This window comes from Dendrobates tinctorius, unplaced genomic scaffold, assembly GCF_039654945.1.
Source record: "Dendrobates tinctorius isolate UK_male_01 unplaced genomic scaffold, ASM3965494v1 ptg000020l, whole genome shotgun sequence".
Classification (NCBI taxonomy): Eukaryota; Metazoa; Chordata; class Amphibia; order Anura; family Dendrobatidae; genus Dendrobates; species Dendrobates tinctorius.
In genome coordinates, this window is record NW_027361688.1 from 42690316 (window position 1) to 42711504 (window position 21189).

A 21189-nucleotide genomic window follows, 5' to 3' on the forward strand; every position below is an offset into this window, starting at 1 on the left:
ATACATGAACTCATTCTTAAACGCTCCCATAGCTGTATGTGCAAACCTACAGATTTCAGCGGGAGTGGGAAACTCAGATTAGATTATATCTCCATCTATTTATTGAAGCCTACTGATACTCCTCCTATATATGATTTGGGGAAAAACAAAGCTCAGTGCTCTCTGCAAGAAAGAAGTTGACTGATATGTCAGCCAGGAGCTTATCTCTGGGAGAACAATGCAATCGGCAGTCCAAAATCGGACATGCGCAATCGAAGTCTCTTCCGACCATCAGTCAGTCAGCGCCTTCATACCTCAGACCATTGACCGAACCCGTCGATATCAGGTTTCATTGACATTAGTCTAAGTTGCACGGGAAACTTTAAGCTACTGCAAGACAACTCAGGACAACTCTAGAGGTAGCTTAAGGACCTATCAGAGACAGTCGACTAAAAGTTGGCCAAACCCAACATTAAAAGGGATTGGCTGACAGTCTAATGCAGTGTTCCTCAATTCCTGTCCTCAAGAGCTACCAACAGATCATATTTTCAAGATATCTGTAGCATTGCCCAGATGATAATTCCATCACCTGTGATCCGTTGGTGGCTCTTCAGGACTGGAGTTGGGGGAACACTGGTCTAATGTGTATGAGAGCCACACGACTCTCCCTTGACCATGACAAGGGAAGGGAAGGATCTGGGTTGCTGAAATTCAGCACCATCTTTTGTTTTCTGGAAGATGAGCCACCGCTAGGAATTTAGCAGTGTCTCTCAAAGAGCAAAGGACCACTCAGCAGAGCAGAGCTTTTCCATTTATGGAAGAATTCGATGAGGTAACGGTCTGCCGAATGATCATTCGGCAGAAAGTTGTCTAATGTGTATGGGAATTTTTACTCATCTGTTTATTGAAATCACACGCACAATCTGCCAAGACAAGCATGTCAGTACATGGGAAGGGGTTGGACAAAACATATGAAAGTTGCATGTGCGCCCTTCTACACAGTCCAGACTAGCAAACTAGGAGGTTAATAGAGTAAGAGGCTAAGATAATGGTACATCTATGGACAATAGGAGAGGATAATTGACATTAATTTTAAACAAGTTGGTTTAAGGGATGAATGAGCATAGGAAAGGATCATAAAGATGAATATCCGTAAAAAGGATACATGAGGAATGGAGAGGAGGTTTGGTTGATATACCAATTTTGAGTATATGTTCAATCCTTGGTCATCTCAATTTTCAACTCCTCATACTTTGGTTTCCTGGTGGGAACATCGTATCACTTATACACAGTTAATATATGAAATATCAGCAAAAAAGCCTTGAAGCCAAGGTCATCCATGAGCTGAACCCTGCTCAACAGAAATTGAAATGATAATACAGATTTAGCACAATAAAAGAAAACTAGTGTCCTTGGGAAACAGACCTTAATACTATAGCCCTGTAGCAATCTGATAGCCAGAAAATACGCCCTAAGGCATACAAACGGTCATTGATCACAATATGCCAAGGGAAATGGATTCTTCGACCATGGCAGGAATTTACCACAAGAACAAGAACCGACTACAATGAGGTAAAGGGTTTCCATATAAGCAAAAATTGGACACACATAGCCTACCTTATTTCCCATGTACCCTCATAAGTAGCCTTTATTTTTAGGTAGCCATACACATTAGATTAATGACAGCCGATTCTACTAATTTCAACACGACCTGCCAACATTCTAGTGTATTCGGTAGTGTTCTGGTTTTTCCCTCGACATCAGATAATGAGGTAAGTAGTTGGACTTGAACTTGAACATGTTAGGAGATAAGTGGTTTACAGAAGTTTCTGATCACGGCATACTCCCCACTCCCTACTGAGACCATGTCCACACTCAGTCGAGCCAAGTGTGCTTGTGTATTGGGCGGTGGAGTCTGGAGGAATTTAGTTTGACAGATGTAATCAACCTATCTGAGAAACCCTTGAATTGATGGGAGAAACATAGCACACATACATGTATATAATATAGCGGCACTCTCCATAGCATAAAAATAAAATGAACTCAGATTTATATGATCACGACTCCCACATCTCAGACAGGCATTCAAAAGGGTTGTTATACCCTCCTTATTCTGGTTACAAATTCCAGTAATGAAAGAAGGAATTGAAATGAAAAACGAATCCAAGTTATCAGTTCTTATTCATCAAGAATCTGAATTGAAAGCCAAGACTCTGTTGGCTGTAGAGACGAGGATGAACATGATATGAGCTCCAATCGGCTCATCACGTAATTGTACCCCGAGCAAAAATAAATTCAGAGTAAAATCAATAAAATGCATGCACATGGTAGTCTAATGGCACAGTCAACACACACGCAAAGAAATTCAATTAAGGCACACCGGTTAGACTTCTTACTTGCCCCTATTATTTTTCCACAGTGCAAAGACATACAATCAAGTTCTGAAATGACATCCTGCCTTAGCAAATATTGGTGACAAAGACAATGTGTACTCTCATGCTAATGTACTAATCTTGCCATTAGGCTCTACAAGTTATTTTTGGGGCTGAAACCCACCGGAAACAACATGCTAACACACTAGACTACTACACACACCTGTCCTCACTAAAACAATGTAACGTGAGTAGAAGAGGAACAGGAGGTCATTTACCAGAGTCCTTTCTACATCGCGGGTTGCAGAGTCGCCTGCCCTGCAGACTTTAGAACCTTATAATGAGGCAGACCGCAGCCTAATCTTGGCACGTCCCGGGTTAGCGGACTATCGAAATTTTCACCGCTCTTCCCTGTGGCAGTGCGCATGTATAAGAGAGAGATAAAGAGAGAGAAAGGACGGCCAGTGAGAGAAGGTACATCACAGACATTGTTCCTCACTTGTAACGTGTTCGTATACATTCAAATACAGAATATGTACCTACGCCAGACAATTGTCTACAGGGTAAAAGACTAATAGTAACAGTAACCATTTGCCTTCACTTGACTGTTGTAATGCAGATTTTAGAGACAGAAATCTAAATTTTCCTTTACATTTTCACAATCTATTCCTATATTTATTTAAAAAAAAAAAAAAGTGTCACCAATTTGTCACGTAAACTCAGCCAAGTGTCCATAATCTAGCTATAGGGCGCAGTCAGACGGTAGTTTAAATCGGAGTGAGAGTGGAACGCAGTGCCGGACTGGACAGCAGCTCTCAAGACCCAAAGGGGGAGGGGGTCGGTGATGAAGCTATTGTGCTTGGGTATGGAGAGCCACCGGCCAGTCCACGCACTGTGTTCTGATCTCACTTCGTTTTATAAGGCTGTCTGACTTTGCTCTAAAGGGAACCTGTCATGTCCCCAAATGCTATCAACATCCAGATATAAGGTAAATCTGCAGCTTAATAGTGTTCCAATGATGTATGCTTGGGTTAGTGAAAGCGCGGCTACTGAAAGAAAAGGAACTTTATTCTTCCTGGGAGCCGCCGGCTTTCAGTCAGAGGCGGGGTATGGGGCCGGTTCAGTCACCGCTCAGTACACAGTGATTGGTAGCTACAAGCACGCCTTGGCACTTGGACAGCTTGCTCTGCAGTGCATATGTGTACAGCCAACTGTCAAAGTGCTTATGCCTCCGCGGAGCAGTGGTGACTGTAAAGTTAATTTCCTCCCTTTACCTACACTTTCGGGAAATTGGCCAAACAGCATTGGAACAATATTATCTTGCAAATTAACACTAAATTTCATATATCACTATATATCAGCAAGAAAAGCTGAGCTGACTGATATAAAGGTCTGTTGAAAAGAAATCCGTATAACTTGTAATATGATCACCTAAAAGCCTACTCGCTCTATGCTTAGCCTCCCACCGGACTCCACGCCAAGAATAAAAAGCCATTTCGATGGGAAAAAAAATACAAGTTATACTGATCCTATTAAGCAATGTATCAGCCTGCTCAGCTTCTGCTCTATAGTGTGCTGCTGGTGGACTGAATTTCATGGTCAATATGACACTTATTGGTTTTGCGGCATGTTTGATATGACACCTTGGCATGGTTGATCTAGTTTTTCCGGATGGAGAAGCATTGCTAAAAATTTGGGTATGCAATTCCTGAAAACTAATAGTTTAGGAAAAGGGTATTTTACGTGAAACATAGGTTATGGTTCACGACTTTCAACAGTTAGGTGATGGGTAGCATGACATGACTGCTAATGTTCAACGTCACATGGTGGAGCAGAATGAAGTTGCAGGCCTTCAAATAATACACTGTATTCTCAATCTACCCCTGATCCTAAGGAAATGCTTGATGTAAGTATTTACATCACTCATAGTCTGCCCCATGAACCCAATCGAAATGGTATTAATATAACCCAGCCTTAAAGGATTAGATGGCCATAAAATAATTTTTTGAATATAAGGGTCAAGTCCCCAGACAACCCTGATAAAGAGTAACTAAACTTTTTTTTATTTAAAGAAGTTCTCCTATTAACTTTTTCCCCCCTAAATCTGAGTAAATATTAGTGTACTGTAGCATCAGTCTTAATACACCCACCGATCGCAGTCTTCTTCAGTATCAAGCCCCATTCCACTCCTCTTCTGAGTCACGAGGAGTAATTCAGACACTCAGATTCACGCTGCACTCTCCGTGACTCAGAAGTGGATCTTACAATGTAAGTCCATGGAGCGTCAGAACAAGGCGTCATAGGTTTACAACGTAAAAGAAAACCAAAATCAATCCGCACTACACTGGTGCAAGTGAAAAATCAATAGTGCAAAATCAAAATGGTCCAGGCACACATGTAAGTCTTTCCTGGATGCCTTTACTCAAAAAAACTGGACACGTTTCAGGCCATTCACACACTGCCGACGAAAGTTTTGGATGGGCTGAAACGTGTCCAGTTTTGTTGAATAAAGGAATCCAGGAAAAACTTACGCGAGTGTTGGGACAGTCTTGAATGTACACTGTAATAGACTTTCGGCAGAATACAGTGTGATGTGGAGAGTGTGAATAACCATTATGTGATTCGAAGAGTAGTGAAACGGGTCTAGTTAGTGGAGAAGACAGCGATTGATGAGTTTATTAACTCACTGACTATATTAAATACACAGTTTCATGGGTTTAGGGTAACAAAGGTAAGGGTTAATTAAAAAATTAATTCTTTAAATTAGTGATCAGCCTTTGCCAAGTTATGAATCTTTCTAATATACCCACTACCTTATTTTGTCTCAACCACCAAACCGAAAAATGCACTGTTCATGGTCTTTTACAAGCTTCTTTGAACTGCTGCTCTACCAAGGATCGGTACTTAAAAGGCTATTAAACACTGTCTGTGCTTCTCCGCTCTCCCCACCCTTGCTCAGACAAGTGTTCACAACTTGGCAACAGGCTGATCAATATTAAATATATATTTTTTTTACGTACCCCCCAAAATCTAAGGAGCATATGTGTGAATGGTTCAATGAAGACCAGATTAAAACTATGGGACTCCCTCTCTGTGTCTATGAAAGAATGTAATAAATTGGGGCCTTTATCCACATCCTTTCTTATTCCATAAGGATTCATGGTTAGTTGGTTGCATGTTTGCTGCAATTCCAAAGTAATTGTCACGGTTTTGATTATCACTCTTGCCTACGAATGCCATTACATTCAAATAAGACAACCCCCACATTGTTAATGCAATGGTCACAAATGCAATGACAGCATTCCAATGTCATGGCTCGTCATTTGCAGCACCACTTCTGCATCAGACATGTATAGTGCATTTATGACAGCTGAGCAATTACGACATGCTAAAACAAAGGGGAAAATAGAATTTGTCAGAAGCTTGCTTGACCCATTTGGTTAGATTCGCATTTCCAATCGCCACTGGCAGCAATGCAAAATTTTCACATTCTTAGATTATCTAAAATTACAAGTGGAGGCCCAAAAGGAGAAAAGCTAGACCCAGCGTGAAGCATAGCAGGAGCCGAAGGGAATATGGAAACAGGCATGCAAATGAGGAGCAGAAGCATGGACTGGTTTTTAAAAAAGTCTAGAAGACATGGGTTAAGGTAAAGAACCTAGTGAATAATAACGTATTTCCTGTTTTGCTTTTTTTTTGTATTTTAACTAGGAAGACCTGTACCAAATATATTAATATAAAAACAAATAAGATTTAAATTTTATAGTACTGTGCAAATATAGTCGTGTGATTCGTGACGCCCTTCCAGTCTGCGCCATCACTGGGCATGAAAATCAAGAACTAAGGCAAGTTGTGTGTCAAACTAAGTGTTTAAAACAGTGGCTTACGTAAAGGCAACAAAACTAGTAAGGCTCTTTTTTTTTTTTTTTTTTTCACCTGGAGCAAAAAGGTGCAGTTTGTTATCCAAGCTTGACCTAGACAATAACTCATTTTTCTATTCTCCTTTCTGGGCAGATGACCCTGTTGCCCGTTCCCACAGACACACCACCGCTTAAAGTGTGGTCTGCTACTGATCAGCGAACGTGCTCTGATAAAGCGTTATCCGAACATGCTCGTGTGCTATCTGAGTGGCTTTGGCGTGCTCGAAAAATATGTTCGAGACCCCACTGCTGCACTGGGGCTCTCCATATGCAACATGTGTCCACTAACGATTGGAGCTAATTTTCCATTCAAAAAGTCAAATGGCGCTCCTTCCCTTTCGAGCCCTGCCGTGCGCCCAAACAGTGGTTTATGACCACATGTTATACAGCAGCAACATATGCATGGATTGCCTATTTGTTAGGGAATCCCTGCATGTGTTGCGGATGACGAGCAGCTGCGGGGACTCGAACATATTTTTCGAACACGCCCAAGATACTCGGATAGCAACGCATCCAAGCATGTTCGCGCATCACTATTGTCCACTATCAGCAATCCCCTTATTAAAAACAAAAGATGTGAGGGGAAAAAAAAAAAAAGATTATACAGCCTGGAACTCTGTAGTCAGAGCTGCGTAAACCACTGGTGTGTTGGTATCAACAGCTGATTGGGCTGTCACGCCAACGCTGCAAATAATCATCGTGGCCACTGATAAATTTTTCTCAAGTACCTGGTAGTACTAATAAGGGTTGTCCAGTGGTGGAAAGCCTCTTTATAGGGATTTGAAGGCTTAAAAAAAAAAAAAACAAGGCCCGTTTTCTCTCTCAGTAACGCCGCCAGTGATGTCCATTTCTGGTGTTGCACCCTAGCCCTAAGACTTTTTTTCTAATCTCAAATAAACCCTTTAAAAAAGGCATAAGGACATCAGAGGACAAGATCCCCAGCTTGTGAAACCTCTATCCACTACAAAAACCAGTTCCCACACCCACAGCAAGTCACATGGTCAGGTTATATTCTAGTTATAAAGCAGTTAAGACATCTTTGATGATTCAGCTTCTGGATCCTTGCAGGTTTCAGACTATTGATCTTCATTTAGAAATGGAATTTTCTAGGTGGGACAACCCAATTAGTACTTTAATTACATACACACCTCATTCCTGGTGCCTAGATGGCCCAAAAGGTTTGACTCCTATGACTACCTAAAAGTCATGAAGGTTGAGGGGACCCTATTGAAGATTTTGTGCCGAGTCTCAAGAGCTATACGAAGAGCAAACTTGTTTGAACCCACCAGTTTGGGCAGACCATCCAATGTACAAGGAGACCTCTCAACAGAAGTGGACGTTGAGGCAGAGGAGGATTGGGTCATATTGATATTTAAACAGCCAATATTTAGTTTTCTTCTTGGCAGATAAGCCAAAGCCAATGGTGTCTGGCAGCAGTTTTTGCTCTCTCCAAGTTGAATACACATGAACACTCTCCTGATGGCCCATGTGCATGGGGGAGTCAGTAGAGATCGTTGCCTACCCCATCAGTGTTCAGGCCTTGTGTATGGCTAGCTTAGAGGGTTGTCTGGGCTTAGGGTACAAGTCTGCAATCACTCTATATGATTGCAGACTTGCGAACCCTCACATCTCACACACTGCACACTGTGAGGATTCTCTGGTGCAGTCAACAGAAGCAGGCGATTAGCATACATCTGGCCACATTCTCACCAAACTTGTTTGTCCTCACACAATACACTTGCATTGACCAAGGCTGTGCCTATCTAGTCCGCACATGAATGCATCTATGCAAATCACGTTTGCAGCCAAGCACCAGCTACTCCTAGCATTGGCATCGGAGAATGTTCACAGTGGGCACAATGGGAAGATTCACAAGTCTGCAGTCACAGGGAGACTTGACAACCCTTTTAATTGAGCACTCTCAAGTCTGGAAGTTATTCCCAATCTATTGGATCGCTGAGGATCCGTCCACTGGGACACCGACCAATACTGTGAATAGTGGTTCTAGAAAGTCCCATGTGAATGGAGTGGTGGTCGATCAAGCGCAATGTCGCTCCATTTATTCCTTACGGGACCACAAGAGACAAGAGGTAGCTGGGCGCTGCCCTTGAATGGTCTTCAGCACACTCCTAACAATGAATGTAGTGGCAGTGCACGTGATCGACACCTGCTCCATTCACATGCGGCTCGGTATCGGTGGGGTCCCAACAGTCGACCCCTAGCGAGGCGATTGGGAAGTCATTTCCTATCTATTGGATAGAGGACAACTTCCAAAAGTGAGAGAACCCTTTCAGTGTGCCACTGTTTAGATTTCTACACCTAGATAATAGACTTTGCCCATCCAAACTGTCACCAGAGACCCCCGACCCCTTTTATGTGCTACTCTACAAAGTTTCCAGTGGTTGGTTCAGACTGAATCAAGTAGGAACATACATGGTGTCATACAGGAACTGGTGAGATGTGGATTTGAGTTCCCAGTGATTCAGCAATTCTGCACATGACATAATCCCAGTCTTGAGAATACCGGATTACCAACTGTGTATTTTCTTGTTTCTGCTTTTTTGTATACATAAATGACAAAAGCACGCAGAATGGGGGAATGGATCTGATACCATCTGAGAGAAGGCTTGCGATGGATTCCCAGAGGCTGGTTTCTTCAGTATAATTATATGCTTACTGATTCCAGCATAGGGATTTCGGAGACCCCATGCAATTATACTGGCTGAAATAACAGGGTAGTGGAGGAAAAGTAGCAGGCATTACATTTTCCATGAAGCTGCACATGTGATGGAGGAAACTCTGGGGAACTCGCTCTACAGCTTTCAGTTACTGTAGGGGTTAAAGCAGATACCGTAATGAAGAGATCGGGGTCTGTGATAGAGCCCCCGACAAAACACCGCACTAACAACACAGCATCGCTTCACTAGTGAGCTATGCACTGAGAACCCATCAGAGCTGTTAAAATCTCATTTTTATTTATTTTTTAATTTTTATGTTATGTTCTTCCTTAAAATACCTTTTGTGAATGGGCCATGTGAGACTATAAGGCTGTGTGCACACGTTGCTCTTTTTCAGTGCAGATTTTTCATAAAACGTGAAGGGTTTCCCGATTTCAGCAAAGTGAATGAGAATCCTGAAGTCATGCATTTAAATCTGCAGCCTGTCAATTCTTTTAGCATTTTTGCTGCAGATTTCACCCATACTAATGAGTGGCGAAAAATCTGCAACAATAACACAAGTAAAATAAAGCAGCTGAAGCGCGTGTTTTTGCAGCTGTGTTTTTCCAGCAAGAGATGCAGAAATTTCTGCAAGACCTTAATGTGTGCACATACCCTAAAAGGGGGATAAGACTGCAAGTTCTCAATATATTCAAAGGTTTTCATGATGGACAACAGAGACTAAGTATACAAAAAAAAAAAAAATAGCAAAAAACAAGGAAAAAAACAAGAAAAAAAACAAGGAAAAAAACGAGGAAAAAAACAAGGAAAAAAACAAGGAAAAAAACAAGGAAAAAAACAAGGAAAAAAACAAGGAAAAAAATAGAGCAAAACAAAAAAATAGAAGGAAAAAATAGATGAAAAAAAACAGAAGGAAAAAAACAGAAGGAAAAAATAGAAGGAAAACATAGAAGGAAAAAATAAGAAAAAATGAAAAAAGGAAGAAAAAAGTGAAAAAAAAGGGAAGAAAAAAGTAGAAAAATGGAAAAAATACAAGAAGGCAAAAAGAATAGAAGAAATAACAGGAAAAAAAAGGTAGAAAAAAACATTGCATATGTAAACTTACTATGAAAAAACAATATATTAGTACACTGCAACATGAAGTTTTTCTTGGGGGTTGCAATCTCCCTTACATTCGCCAAATCATACTCACAGGAATAAAGGAGGTGGAGATTTACGCAGCTGTCTGCAGGGTCGCAGGGCTGGACGACTGCATTAGCTGTCTCTGAGTCTGCAGAAATGACATGAAAGGAAAAAGGTGGTCACCTGTGACTCGGGAGGAGGAACATCGTTTCGACAGAAGAGAAACTAATTGGCAAGTCAGAGAATGACATTTCTTGGTGATCACCTCAATCCTTCTATGGGAATTTCCGAGGGCTCAGATACTGTTAATACAACCTTCCAGTAAGGGGTCTCTGATACACAGCACCCCAGATCCCAGCTTCTGGTCTATGTATATTCATTAGTGATACGCGAACGTGCTGGGATAAGGCGTTATCAGAGCATGCTTGGGTGCTAACAGTGTCTTCGGCGTGCTCGAATAATATGCTTGATTCCCCGCAGCTGTATGCTATTCGACAGTCGCAACACACACATGAATTGCCCGTTTTTGGCGCACGCCGAAGGCACTCTTAGCACCCGAGCATGCTCTGGTAACACCTTACCCCAGCACGTTCGCCCATTGCTACTATCCCTCTCACCGTATGACAGATGGATGCATGTTACTCGGGAATATTGATCTTCTGCTTGGCCAATATTGGTCATGGGAGCTTGCAATCTTCAATCAAGCATAGCAAATCAATTGAACTGTTGCCTTTACAGTAAAGCTGTTCCAAGAAAAATACTTAAGGCGCTAATTAAATTTGTCAAAGAAACGCCATTATCCACTTCGAGCTGTTATTTCGTCTATGAGGAAATGTTATGAAGATGTTCAGAAGGAGGTCTCCTGGGGGTGTCAGATAGCAGATCAGCCTGCAGCAGTTGCGTTGCTGCCAGTCGTGGTGTTCTGGCATCAAGAAACAGTGAGCGAGCTATTGGCAGAGATCAGCTGCTGTGCTGTTTGCTATCAACGCGCATTAACAGTTCTCGAGCACGGGGTAACTTACAAGGCCATCGCAAGCTGCCATAAGAGCCGTCAACTCGGCTGCCAGCACAAGCTATTGATTTTGTTGTCATTAATCTAAAGGCTAAATGTCTATTCCAGCGCAGCCTCCGCACACGGCCGGTCAGCGGGCTACCGGTGCCAGGTATTTGGGAACGCTGACTCACGCAACGGAGCAGAACCAGCACCCACATTCACCGTAGGCCCAAGAAGATATGTAGATTTCTCTCTCTGCAGTTCAATGCGCTGGGATTCATTGAGGCTTGAACATTCAATTTCTTGAGATTTTTTTATTCCTTTTCAAGAAAATGAAAGAGCCGAATCATAAAAAGGAAAGAGATTATAGGAAAAGACATGCTGACACAGAATAAAAAAAAAAAGACTGACAGAGAGGAGAGATCGGGTATAAGAGGAGGCGCATGAGAATGATATTCGAAGACGACAAGTCAGGAGGAGAATAGATGAGTTTAAAGAGATGGAGAGAGCCAGAATTCGGTGCACAGCCAAGATCCTCTGGAGACCCTGCCGGGAGATTGAAGGAGGCTATGAATGTGTAATTACCGGGGCTCAATATGATGAGATGCATAGCGTATGTGTGCTGTTAGCGGGGTGGCCTGGGAAATTCACCATCATTAACCCGTCCACAAAACATCTCTAGTGGTGGGATGGGCAGTGCTGATGGGATCAAGCCAAGCAATTACAGGCCAGCGCAAAAAACCTTACAAAACTCTCTGCTTTATAGGGATACTCTTAACCCTTTACAGGATACAATAGAAAAAAAAAAACCACATTTGGAATGGATGTAATGGCAATGAGATACTAACACCGGATGGGTAACTTCGATAATACATGGAGGGCCGCCAACTTTATTTTTCTCTTTCTCGTAGGTGTAAAAAAAAAAAAAACTTGAGTCAGGGCCAACAAGTATTAGATGGGATTTTTCATTATGGCTCTAAAACCTAAATGTGAGAAGCTATTACATGGCTCTTAAATTATGTATTAGTAGCATTAGATGGCTGAGTGCTTCCATTCTTATGCAATACGCTGCTAATTGGGGTTGAACTTTACAACCCGAAGATGATGTTCTGCAGGAAATGGACTTCTGGAAAATTAACATGTCGTACCATAAAGTGTTAATGACCAGCTAAAGGCGTAAGACAGTCAGGCGGCAGTATAAATCGGAGCGAGATCAGAACGTAGTGCATGGACTGGCCGGCGGCTCTCCTGACCGGGACAGCTGCACAGAAATACATGAAGAGGTCATGCTTAGGTGGCGAGAGCCGCCGGCCAGTCCGGGCACTGCGCTCCGATGTTGATCCGATTTATATAGTCATCTGACTGCGCCCTTAGGGAAAGTGAAGCTCAGGTAAGTGTAGTCTGCAAAGAGCAAGAGCCAAGCAAAGAGCGAGAGCATTGTAAGCCAGTTTTATATAAATGTAAAAAAGAAAACAAAATATTTGCAAACAAATGGTGGTGCTTAAGTAACTAATGCAAACTCGACCCACTAAAAACGGAAGTAAAATAAAGAGTATGAAGCCCCCAGTAATGCGAAAAGCAGTGAATACGTTGATCCAAATTGTGTTCAGTCTGACCCTTTATATTTTCACCCATCTCTTCCCTGAGTTTGCAGCAAGTCCCAAAGCAAGAATGATGAATTCTCTGGCTGCAACTCAAATAGAGCGCCCTCCGGTGGACCAGTGCATGTAAAGAAAAAATAATCTAATTAAATACCATGAAAATAAGTACTGACAGGTTATTAATTATAAATGGTAATGAAGGAATGTCTACCATATCAATTTGCAATTTGTTTGCTTGATATGAGGTGCACCATCTTTGTAACTAGATGGAATCTGCCATTCATGACATGATTGAAATCAAGGCAGAATGTGTTTTCTTAGGATTGTCTACGGGAGGATCTTGTCTATTGAAGACACATTAGCTAAAGATTAATACATGCAAGTGTCTCTCTGGCACAATAAAACATAACTGCTAAGCTTGCACTGAATATCACATTTTGTTTTACTGGAAGTTTATTTTATTAAGCATATGGCAAGATGGTGATAAAGCACCAGCAGAATTAACAGCTCCGAATTGACAGTAATTCTCCTGAAATTATCGGCATTGCCACAGTAATTTAGTCCTAATGAATGCAGCGTGTCGGCAGAGGCCCAAGAAAACCACCTGCTCCATCCCTCACCTGTCTTGTGGGAAGGGATTCTCTGTCACCACATGTTTAGGGGGACTTGCGGTCAGGCTAGGAAGGTTCAGAGACAACAGAAGGGCAGGTGGTTGCTTATGAGTGTCCAATTCTAAAAAAAAATTAAAAATCAGCGCAATATGGAAGGATATATTGCTTTAGACACAAAATGGGACTGTGACTACACGCTACTACTCAGATCGTGAGACGCGTGAAACGGCCCACTACTACTCAGATTGAGAGACCCGTGAAATGACCCTCTACTAATCAGATCACGAGACATGTGAAATGGCACGCTACTTTTCAGATAGCGAGACCCGTGAAATAGCCTGCTTCTAATCAGACCATGAGACCCATGAAACGGCACGCTACTACTCAGATCGTGAGACCCGTGAATTGACCCTCTAATAATCAGATCACGAGACCTGTGAAACTGCACGCTACTACTCAGATCGCGAGACCCGTGAAATAGCCCGCATCTGATCGCTACTACTCAGATCGCGAGACCCATGAAATAGCCCGCTTCTAATCAGACCACGAGACCCATGAAACAGCACGTTACTACCCAAATCGCGAGAAACATGAAACGTCACGTTACTCAGATCGCGAGACCCATGAAATGGAATGCTACTACTCAGATCGCGAAACCCGTGGGACTTCACGCTAATATTCTGGTCCTGAGACTATGTGACTGAACATTACTATTCCTCGTTGCTAGACCCTTAGGACTGCATGCTATTACAGTATGTTGTGAGAAAGCAGGCCACAACTCTGCGTCGCGAGACCCACTGAACTGCATGCAAATGTTGTGCCTTGTGAAACCCTTGGAACTGCATACTATCATACCGCATTGTGAGACCTTTGCGACTGCACGCTACTGCTCTACATTGTGAGACTGTGTGGCGTGTCTCTGCGATGTGAGACACGTGGGACCACACGTTACTACTCCCCAACAAGAGACAACTTACTACTACTCTGTCACGGGACCCCTTTGGACCACATGGACTCGGCATCGCTCACCATGTGGCACTACATGCTACAGCGCTTCGTCATGAGACTCATGGGTCTGAACACTACTCTTTGTAGGACCGCTATGGAATTACCCCTGCAGACAAAGCACCACTCCAATTTTTTTTTTCTTTTTCAGCGCTGTAGTGGTGCCACTAATCTAGGTTTCATGTCCCTGGTATTATACTTATAGCTGCCATCTTCAGCTCTTCTCAGTGCCGCTCCGATCCCAAGGTGCCATCTTGTGACTGCAACTGCTGCCTGACAGAAGTAAGCGTTACCAGTTGCAAGCTCTTAGAGTAATTCTATAATACCCTTGTTCTGCCTCGCCTTGCATTGAGTTGTGACTTCCGGCTCACACAGCAAACACTGGAGCAACAGGGGAGGTCACAAACTGCAGAAGACCAACCAAAAGGGCACAGAAAACAGATGAAGATGGCAGCTGGTAAGTGTATGTTTAGGGGCAGGGAAGCTAGATTAGTGGCACTACTCCCATGCTGTGTAACGACAATGTAAAATATGACGCAAGATTCCCCTGATTATCACATTGCAGAATCTTCTATTCGCATACTGAACTCTGCTATATCAGTGTGAGGGTTTGACCCCCCCCCCCCCCCCCCCCCCCCCCGTTCTTTTCCCTTTGCCTGCAAATTTCGGCTCACTGGCAGCCTGTAATCCGAGACTGCAGCTACTCACCCCTCCTTTTTCCTCCCCCTCAGCTCACACACAATCAGTGTAACCTGGAAATACCAGTGGCTGGCTTCCCGTCTCACAACAGGGGGTCCCTTTGTCTCCAAAATGTGCAGCTACTCTTAAGGGGGTTTTACACATAGCGATATCGCTAACAATATCGCTAAAGCATCACCGATTTGGTGACGCAGCAGCGATATCGCTATGTGATACTTACCGCCGACCGGCTCCCCTGCTGTCCATCGCTGATCACGCGAGATCGCGCAGATCCATTTCTCGTCGGGCGCTTCCTGCTGGCGCCGACGAGCGACGCGTGGAAGTGGGCGGGAGGACGTCAGGATCGCCGTGTCTGAAAGGTAAGTATCATCCGCTAGATCGCTGCTATGTCGCTGTGAGATCTACCTGTGTGGCAGCTCACTAGCAACCATTTAGCGATGCACCAGCGATCCTGACAGGGTCGTATCGTTGTCGGGATCGCTGGTGCATCGCTAAATGTAAAGGGGCCTTTAGACAATAATGAGAATCTAATCACTTGGCCATAGAACGCCGCCAGATTATGATAGAAATATGAAAATGACATATTGGGACGTGCTCCGATCTGGCTTCACTACAGTGGTTCTTGCTAAATTCTAGCACCAAGAGAACTAGAGAAATGGATTTCTCCTGAACAGAGCGGAATAGACAGCTATTGTTTGTTGTCATCAGAAAGCCAATTTTAATATAAAATGAATGATTGTTCTGCAGATATTCGGCTAGGTTCTCAAGCCCAGATATGATGGTTATAAGTTTTCAGAACCCAAATCTGTACTTTGAGAAAGGGGAGGGTGGTAGTAACCCAACCCCTTTAGTGATGTCACAAGCCCAAAAGGTATAAGTTATTTTCCCCTATCCCCCCAGTCATTCTAGCTTGGTATGCCGTGGCAATAAGATGTCAAATGAATGGAGATGTCTGGCTCCGCCTCCCCCAGCATGGTTCTGCCTGAAATGATCTAAGCAACATGTAAGGTTTATTTCTGCTTTTTTAAATCGCTTTTATTTGTAGTTGCATTGTACATACTGTTAGTGTCTCACATTGTAAAACCTTTTTATCTTCTGCAAACACTGCCCATCTTTTGGGAGTAAACTATAAAATTTATTAGTTCCGTCTCCTTGCTCTGTGACGAATTCACGTGCCTATAAGCAAATTATGCTACTGATTTGGGTTGGCTTCGAACCCCTCCATTAATTTTAAATATTGATAAGAGAAATCGGAAGCTGGTGGCAGCGAAGTGTGCTCTGGGCAGGCGGGCCAGCTGGCAGTGACGGAAGGGGTTTTATAAGCTGATTTGTCTGGCTGCAGCCAGGACTAGTTATAGTTCCCTCACTGCAGTGGCCTAATAGCCAGTGCACAACAAGTAGCTCGTTCGGCAACTAATTATCCTAGGTGCAGTTCCCTGACTGACCTGAGTGTAAGGGGGCGAACTCTAAAATGGACAGAAAAGTGAGATATACATAAATCCCGGCAGCTTGTGATACAGTGTGGCAGCGGTGGGATAACCAAAATAAGCCCCCCTGCGGTAAATTGTTAGGACAAGACTAGCTTGCTGTTTTTCATCACATGGTGCCAGCGGTGGGATAACTAAGATAAGACCCCCTGCGCCTGTGATAGCCGTGTGCGGCCAAAGGTCATACAAAACACCCCTTTTCGTGACATGCTGAAATAAAAAAAAACACTGGAGTGGTGCACTAAGCATATTGTGGATGACTCCATGAAAGGACTACATGAGAGCAGCAAAAGATGTCCAAAAACGTATAGAAAACTATGCAAGTTTGCCATGAAACCTGCAATATTTCCAATACAAAATCCTACAAGAATGTTGAGTTTTCATCTGAAAACCTAACCATTTATACGCCAAAGTAATGTGAGTGTTGCCCGAAGAAAACATTAAGTTACGGTACAGAGAAAATGGCTTCTATTCTGAAGTGTCAACATCTCGCTGTGGGCCTCCAGCACCAGAGTATCATCGGAGCCGCTCTCTGTCCTGCAGCCATGTGTCTCCATGCTTACTTTACGTGTCAGAGACCGGCCCTGGTAGCTCCATATTAGCACTGATAAATGACTTCTGAAGGAGGCCGCACTGTTTAGGTTAATCCAGATGATCACAGATGTATGACGATGTCACAACCTGGCTTTTCTTCACACGTTCACAATTGTGCCATAGTTCCCACATTTACAGCATTACCCAAAGGGGCTGCCTCTTCGGATGTTGTCAAATTATCACTTCTTGTTGTATCGCTGTTCTATGTAAGGTGGAACTCCGATCTGCTTTTGTAAATCTCTCCTGATTTTCTTAAACTTTTTACTAGGACTACTATTATAGTCACAAAAGGGTAAATGTGAAAAAAAAAAATTCCAATAAAAAGCTGTAAAAATATGACTTCCAAGCTGTATAGACAAAGGAAAGGAATTAAATTCCCCTAAGAGCTATGGGGCACATTTATTAAGACTGGTGCTCTGTATTCCACTCTTAATGAAGGGGCTCAGCATCGTAAGAGGGACAGAATTTATTAAAAAGGACATGCCACTTAATGGATTAGGGAAATAAAATAAAAAAAAAATTACCATTCACTTTAGTCTGGGGCTCGAGGACATTTCTGGCACAAGTTACATAACTTTTCAGGATGTAGGCAGGCGTCGGATTCTACACACTGCTCAAAGCTGGCAGGGAATGACGTGAAAATGCCAACATTTGCATAATTTTTAAGGAACTTCCAAGTTGAAAAAAAAATAAAATAAATATATAGATTTTATAGGTTTTTTTGCCATAAACCTGGTGTAGATACCTTAATGAATCGGAACCAATGTGACTTGTGGGGCCGAATATCTATCAGTTAAGTCCCCATACATAGACTAATGTTGGGTAAGACCCGCCGCTGATATTGATTGGTTCAGATAACAGTCATTAGTATAGGGGGCATCGATCGACTGATAAAAGATATCCATCATGCATGTCCGATTTCGGACTGTCGATCCCTTTGTTCTCGGAGAGATAAGCTGACGGCAGACATGTCTAGTGACCGACCTCTCATAGATCATGCAGAAACGCTGAATGAGTGCTCCCGTGTATGGAAGAGATGGCCGAGGAGGCTACTGGCAATCTAGCATTTATGGCAGGCTACATAAGGGTAATGCCAAATGGAGCAACCGGGCTGAAGTCATGGTAAGGCCAATAAACCGTTTTCAAATTGCTCACTAAACTAAGCAATCAGTTGATGGAAAAAAAAAAAGCTGTCCTCTAAAAAGGAAGTGACTGCTTGCTAAACATTCCCCAAACAGCTAACGGCAGATGTTGTTTTCGGCAGCATTGTGGCTAGATACTGCTCCATTTGGCCTTACCCTTATCACATTGCAACGTCTTGTAAAGACGCTGCACAGACCTGTACAAGACTATAAAACATATGCAGTTGAACCCATTTGTCCCCATAATAGCGTAAATCAGGTTTAATCCAAGTTTAAGGAGTTGCTTCAACTGCAAACTCACATCAGCAAAAAGCAGCAGTTTTAGGAGAGCACTACAACTGGGAAAATTTCCTGGGTCCTCCCGAAATTTCTTTAAAACCAGCTTTTCTGGAAGTTACTTGTATATGATGCTGGGATGCCCCATGATCACATGAAATCAGAGCATCCAGTTAATCACTTGGGGAAAGAAGGACATGTGGGCAAATGGGACAGAGTTTGTGGGTATTATAAAAGAGGCATGGCTACATCTCCTGGACAGTGGCGCAACTTGAAGATCATGGGGCCCAATGCAAAATCTCCAATAGGCCCAAATCTATCACAGGTCTTTAAAAAGGTTAGTGTATGTATATATATATATATATATATATATATATATATATATATATATATATATATAAAAAAAAAAGAACAGTCTCTTAGATTCTTGTACCGTGACCTGCCTTAAGTATAAGTAGGTATATCATTTTTTATGAAATATGAGTAGCTAATGGATATATACATATATATATATATATATATATTATATACACACACACACACACACACACACACACACACACACACACACACACACACACACACATATATACACTCCTACATTGTAGGTCAGATGCTGTAAATAGGTTGTCCACTACTAGGATAACCCGTCCTCATTTGGAATGTTTGATGCCAGTAAACTTAAACTTATACTCGCCTCCTCTGCCGGCACCACCCCAATGGTGTCGGCACTTGTGCTCCCATGGGTCTCGTACAGTTATGACATCAGACCTGCGACCTATTTTTGCCGGCTTCAGTATTCGTGGCTTTGGAGATATTGAACATCAACAGGAAGCCAAGTTTTCGCTGATCTCTTACTTTCTCTTGATGCTAGATTTGTCCTAAGACAGAGAAAGTGACGCTGCCACTTATCAGCTGCCAACCGCACGTGAGCCCTAGGAATGTGAGTACCAACACCGCTGGATCGATGCCATGACGGGAGGAGAGTATAAAGGACAGGGTCACACTTGCGAATGCAATGCGAGAAAGTTCGCGCAAGTCTCTCGCCTCAATACCCGGCACTGCCGCTGGCACTCAGGACCAGAGTGTTCACCTGCATAGAAAGACATGCAGCCGAGTATTGAGGCGAGAGACTTGCGAGTGCAATGCGAGAAACTCACGCAAGTGTGACCCCGGCAAGGGGTTGTCCTAGAAGTGGACAACTCCTTTAAGTTGGCCTAATGAGCCTAATGAGTAGATCTATTTTATTATTCTGTTTTTATATACACCCTTGTGCACGGTTTTGAAGGTTGTGATTACATCATTGATGTCAGCAGTGTGACATCATAAACCCTTCCATCTTCCCAGTGTGGTATAATATAGCGTCAATCCTCGACAGCCACTAAAGAAACAAAATCCAACAATACACAACGAGATAAAGCGTTCTTAGTTTCTGGATCTCTAGGAGCGGCCACACGCATACATGAAATGCACACCCCGACAAACAGTGGAAACACAGCAAAAAGTGACAGTGGAAGAAAAAGGCTGGCGTTTTGTTTTAAGGCTATTTTGCAATTGAGATTATAAAACATAATTAAAAATTACACATGAAAGGAGAAAGCGGGAGAGAGAGGGAGAAAAGGGATTGGGAGCGTGTGTACGATAAAGGCCTGTGTTATCATCCGGAAGGGAGGGAGCCTCAGGCTGTTATCATTTAATTAAAACCTCTGAATATCCTAGCTGTCTCCACCTAATCAAAGGGGACACAAATACAGAGAGGAGGGTGGGGGGGTGAAAGGGAGGGAGAGAAAGCGGATTGGAAATGGGAGAAAGAAGAGGCCGCACTGATGGAGGGGATTAGAGAAGAAGCAGGACTGGGAAAAATGCAGCACAGGCACAGCAGACACACGGGAATGTAATACTGTCTGGTAGATGACGGCAGATAGCCGGTTTAGACTAAATCTGGAAAATGGAGCCAGTGGTCAGGGACAGTTAGGCTATGTGCACACGTTACGGATTCCGCTGCGTTTTTTTCCGCGTGGAAACGCAGGTAAAACCGCAGGTAAAGTGACCTGCGGTTTTGCTGCGGTTTGGCCTGCGGTTTCACACCTCTACTATGTTAAAGGTGTGAAACCGCAGCAGAATCCGCAGAAATAATTGACATGCTGCGGAAAAAAAAAACGCAGCAAAACCGCGTGGAAAAAACCGCAGTGTGAGAACTGCGGTTTTGAAAACCCATAGGCTAACATGGTAAAGTACCATGTCTGCGGAACTGCTGCGGTTCCGCAGGGCCAAAACCGCAGCGGAACCGCAGCAAAAACCGCAGCGTGTGCACATAGCCTTAAAGGGAAAAAAAAAAAAAAAAAAGGAGCAGCGCCACTCAGATGCATGAACTTTGTTTTTACAGTTTATCCTTGTTTAAGTGTACGGAGCTGTAATGCTAGACGTTGCCCATCGGCAAAAGTAGCTCTGTTTATTGAAAGAGCTGAACCCATAAATATCATTAGAACCCTATGAGCCTGGTAATGTCAACGATTTGTCCTCAAGAAAATATCTGCATATGAAATACATAATTCCAGATGTATAGCAGAGAGATATTCTTGAGTCTTTTGAGTGCCAACGCGTTTCGGTGCCTCTCTCAAGGTAATGCAAATACAGGTGCATCTCACAAAATTAGATCATCAAAAAGTTAATTTATTTCAGTTCTTCACTACAAAAGTGTGACGTTTT

The 21189-nt window shown here is 43.0% G+C and overlaps 1 protein-coding gene across 8 annotated transcripts in view; it reads right to left on the reverse strand.

The window, feature by feature from the left end:
- The window catches only part of PCDH1 (protocadherin 1), a 220191-nt gene that overhangs the window by 10498 nt on the left and 188504 nt on the right, over nt 1–21189 (reverse strand). For 4 of the 8 annotated variants that reach the window (XM_073568024.1, XM_073568023.1, XM_073568021.1 and 1 more), the window contains exon 5: nt 10142–10219. The exons of 2 other annotated variants lie outside the window; for them this stretch is intronic. In XM_073568024.1, coding sequence (XP_073424125.1) covers nt 10142–10219 — 78 coding nt within the window. Of the gene's footprint in view, nt 1–2629; nt 2763–10141; nt 10220–21189 lie in introns of all 8 variants that reach the window. 2 more of the 8 variants (XM_073568026.1, XM_073568027.1) reach the window with 2 other exon arrangements.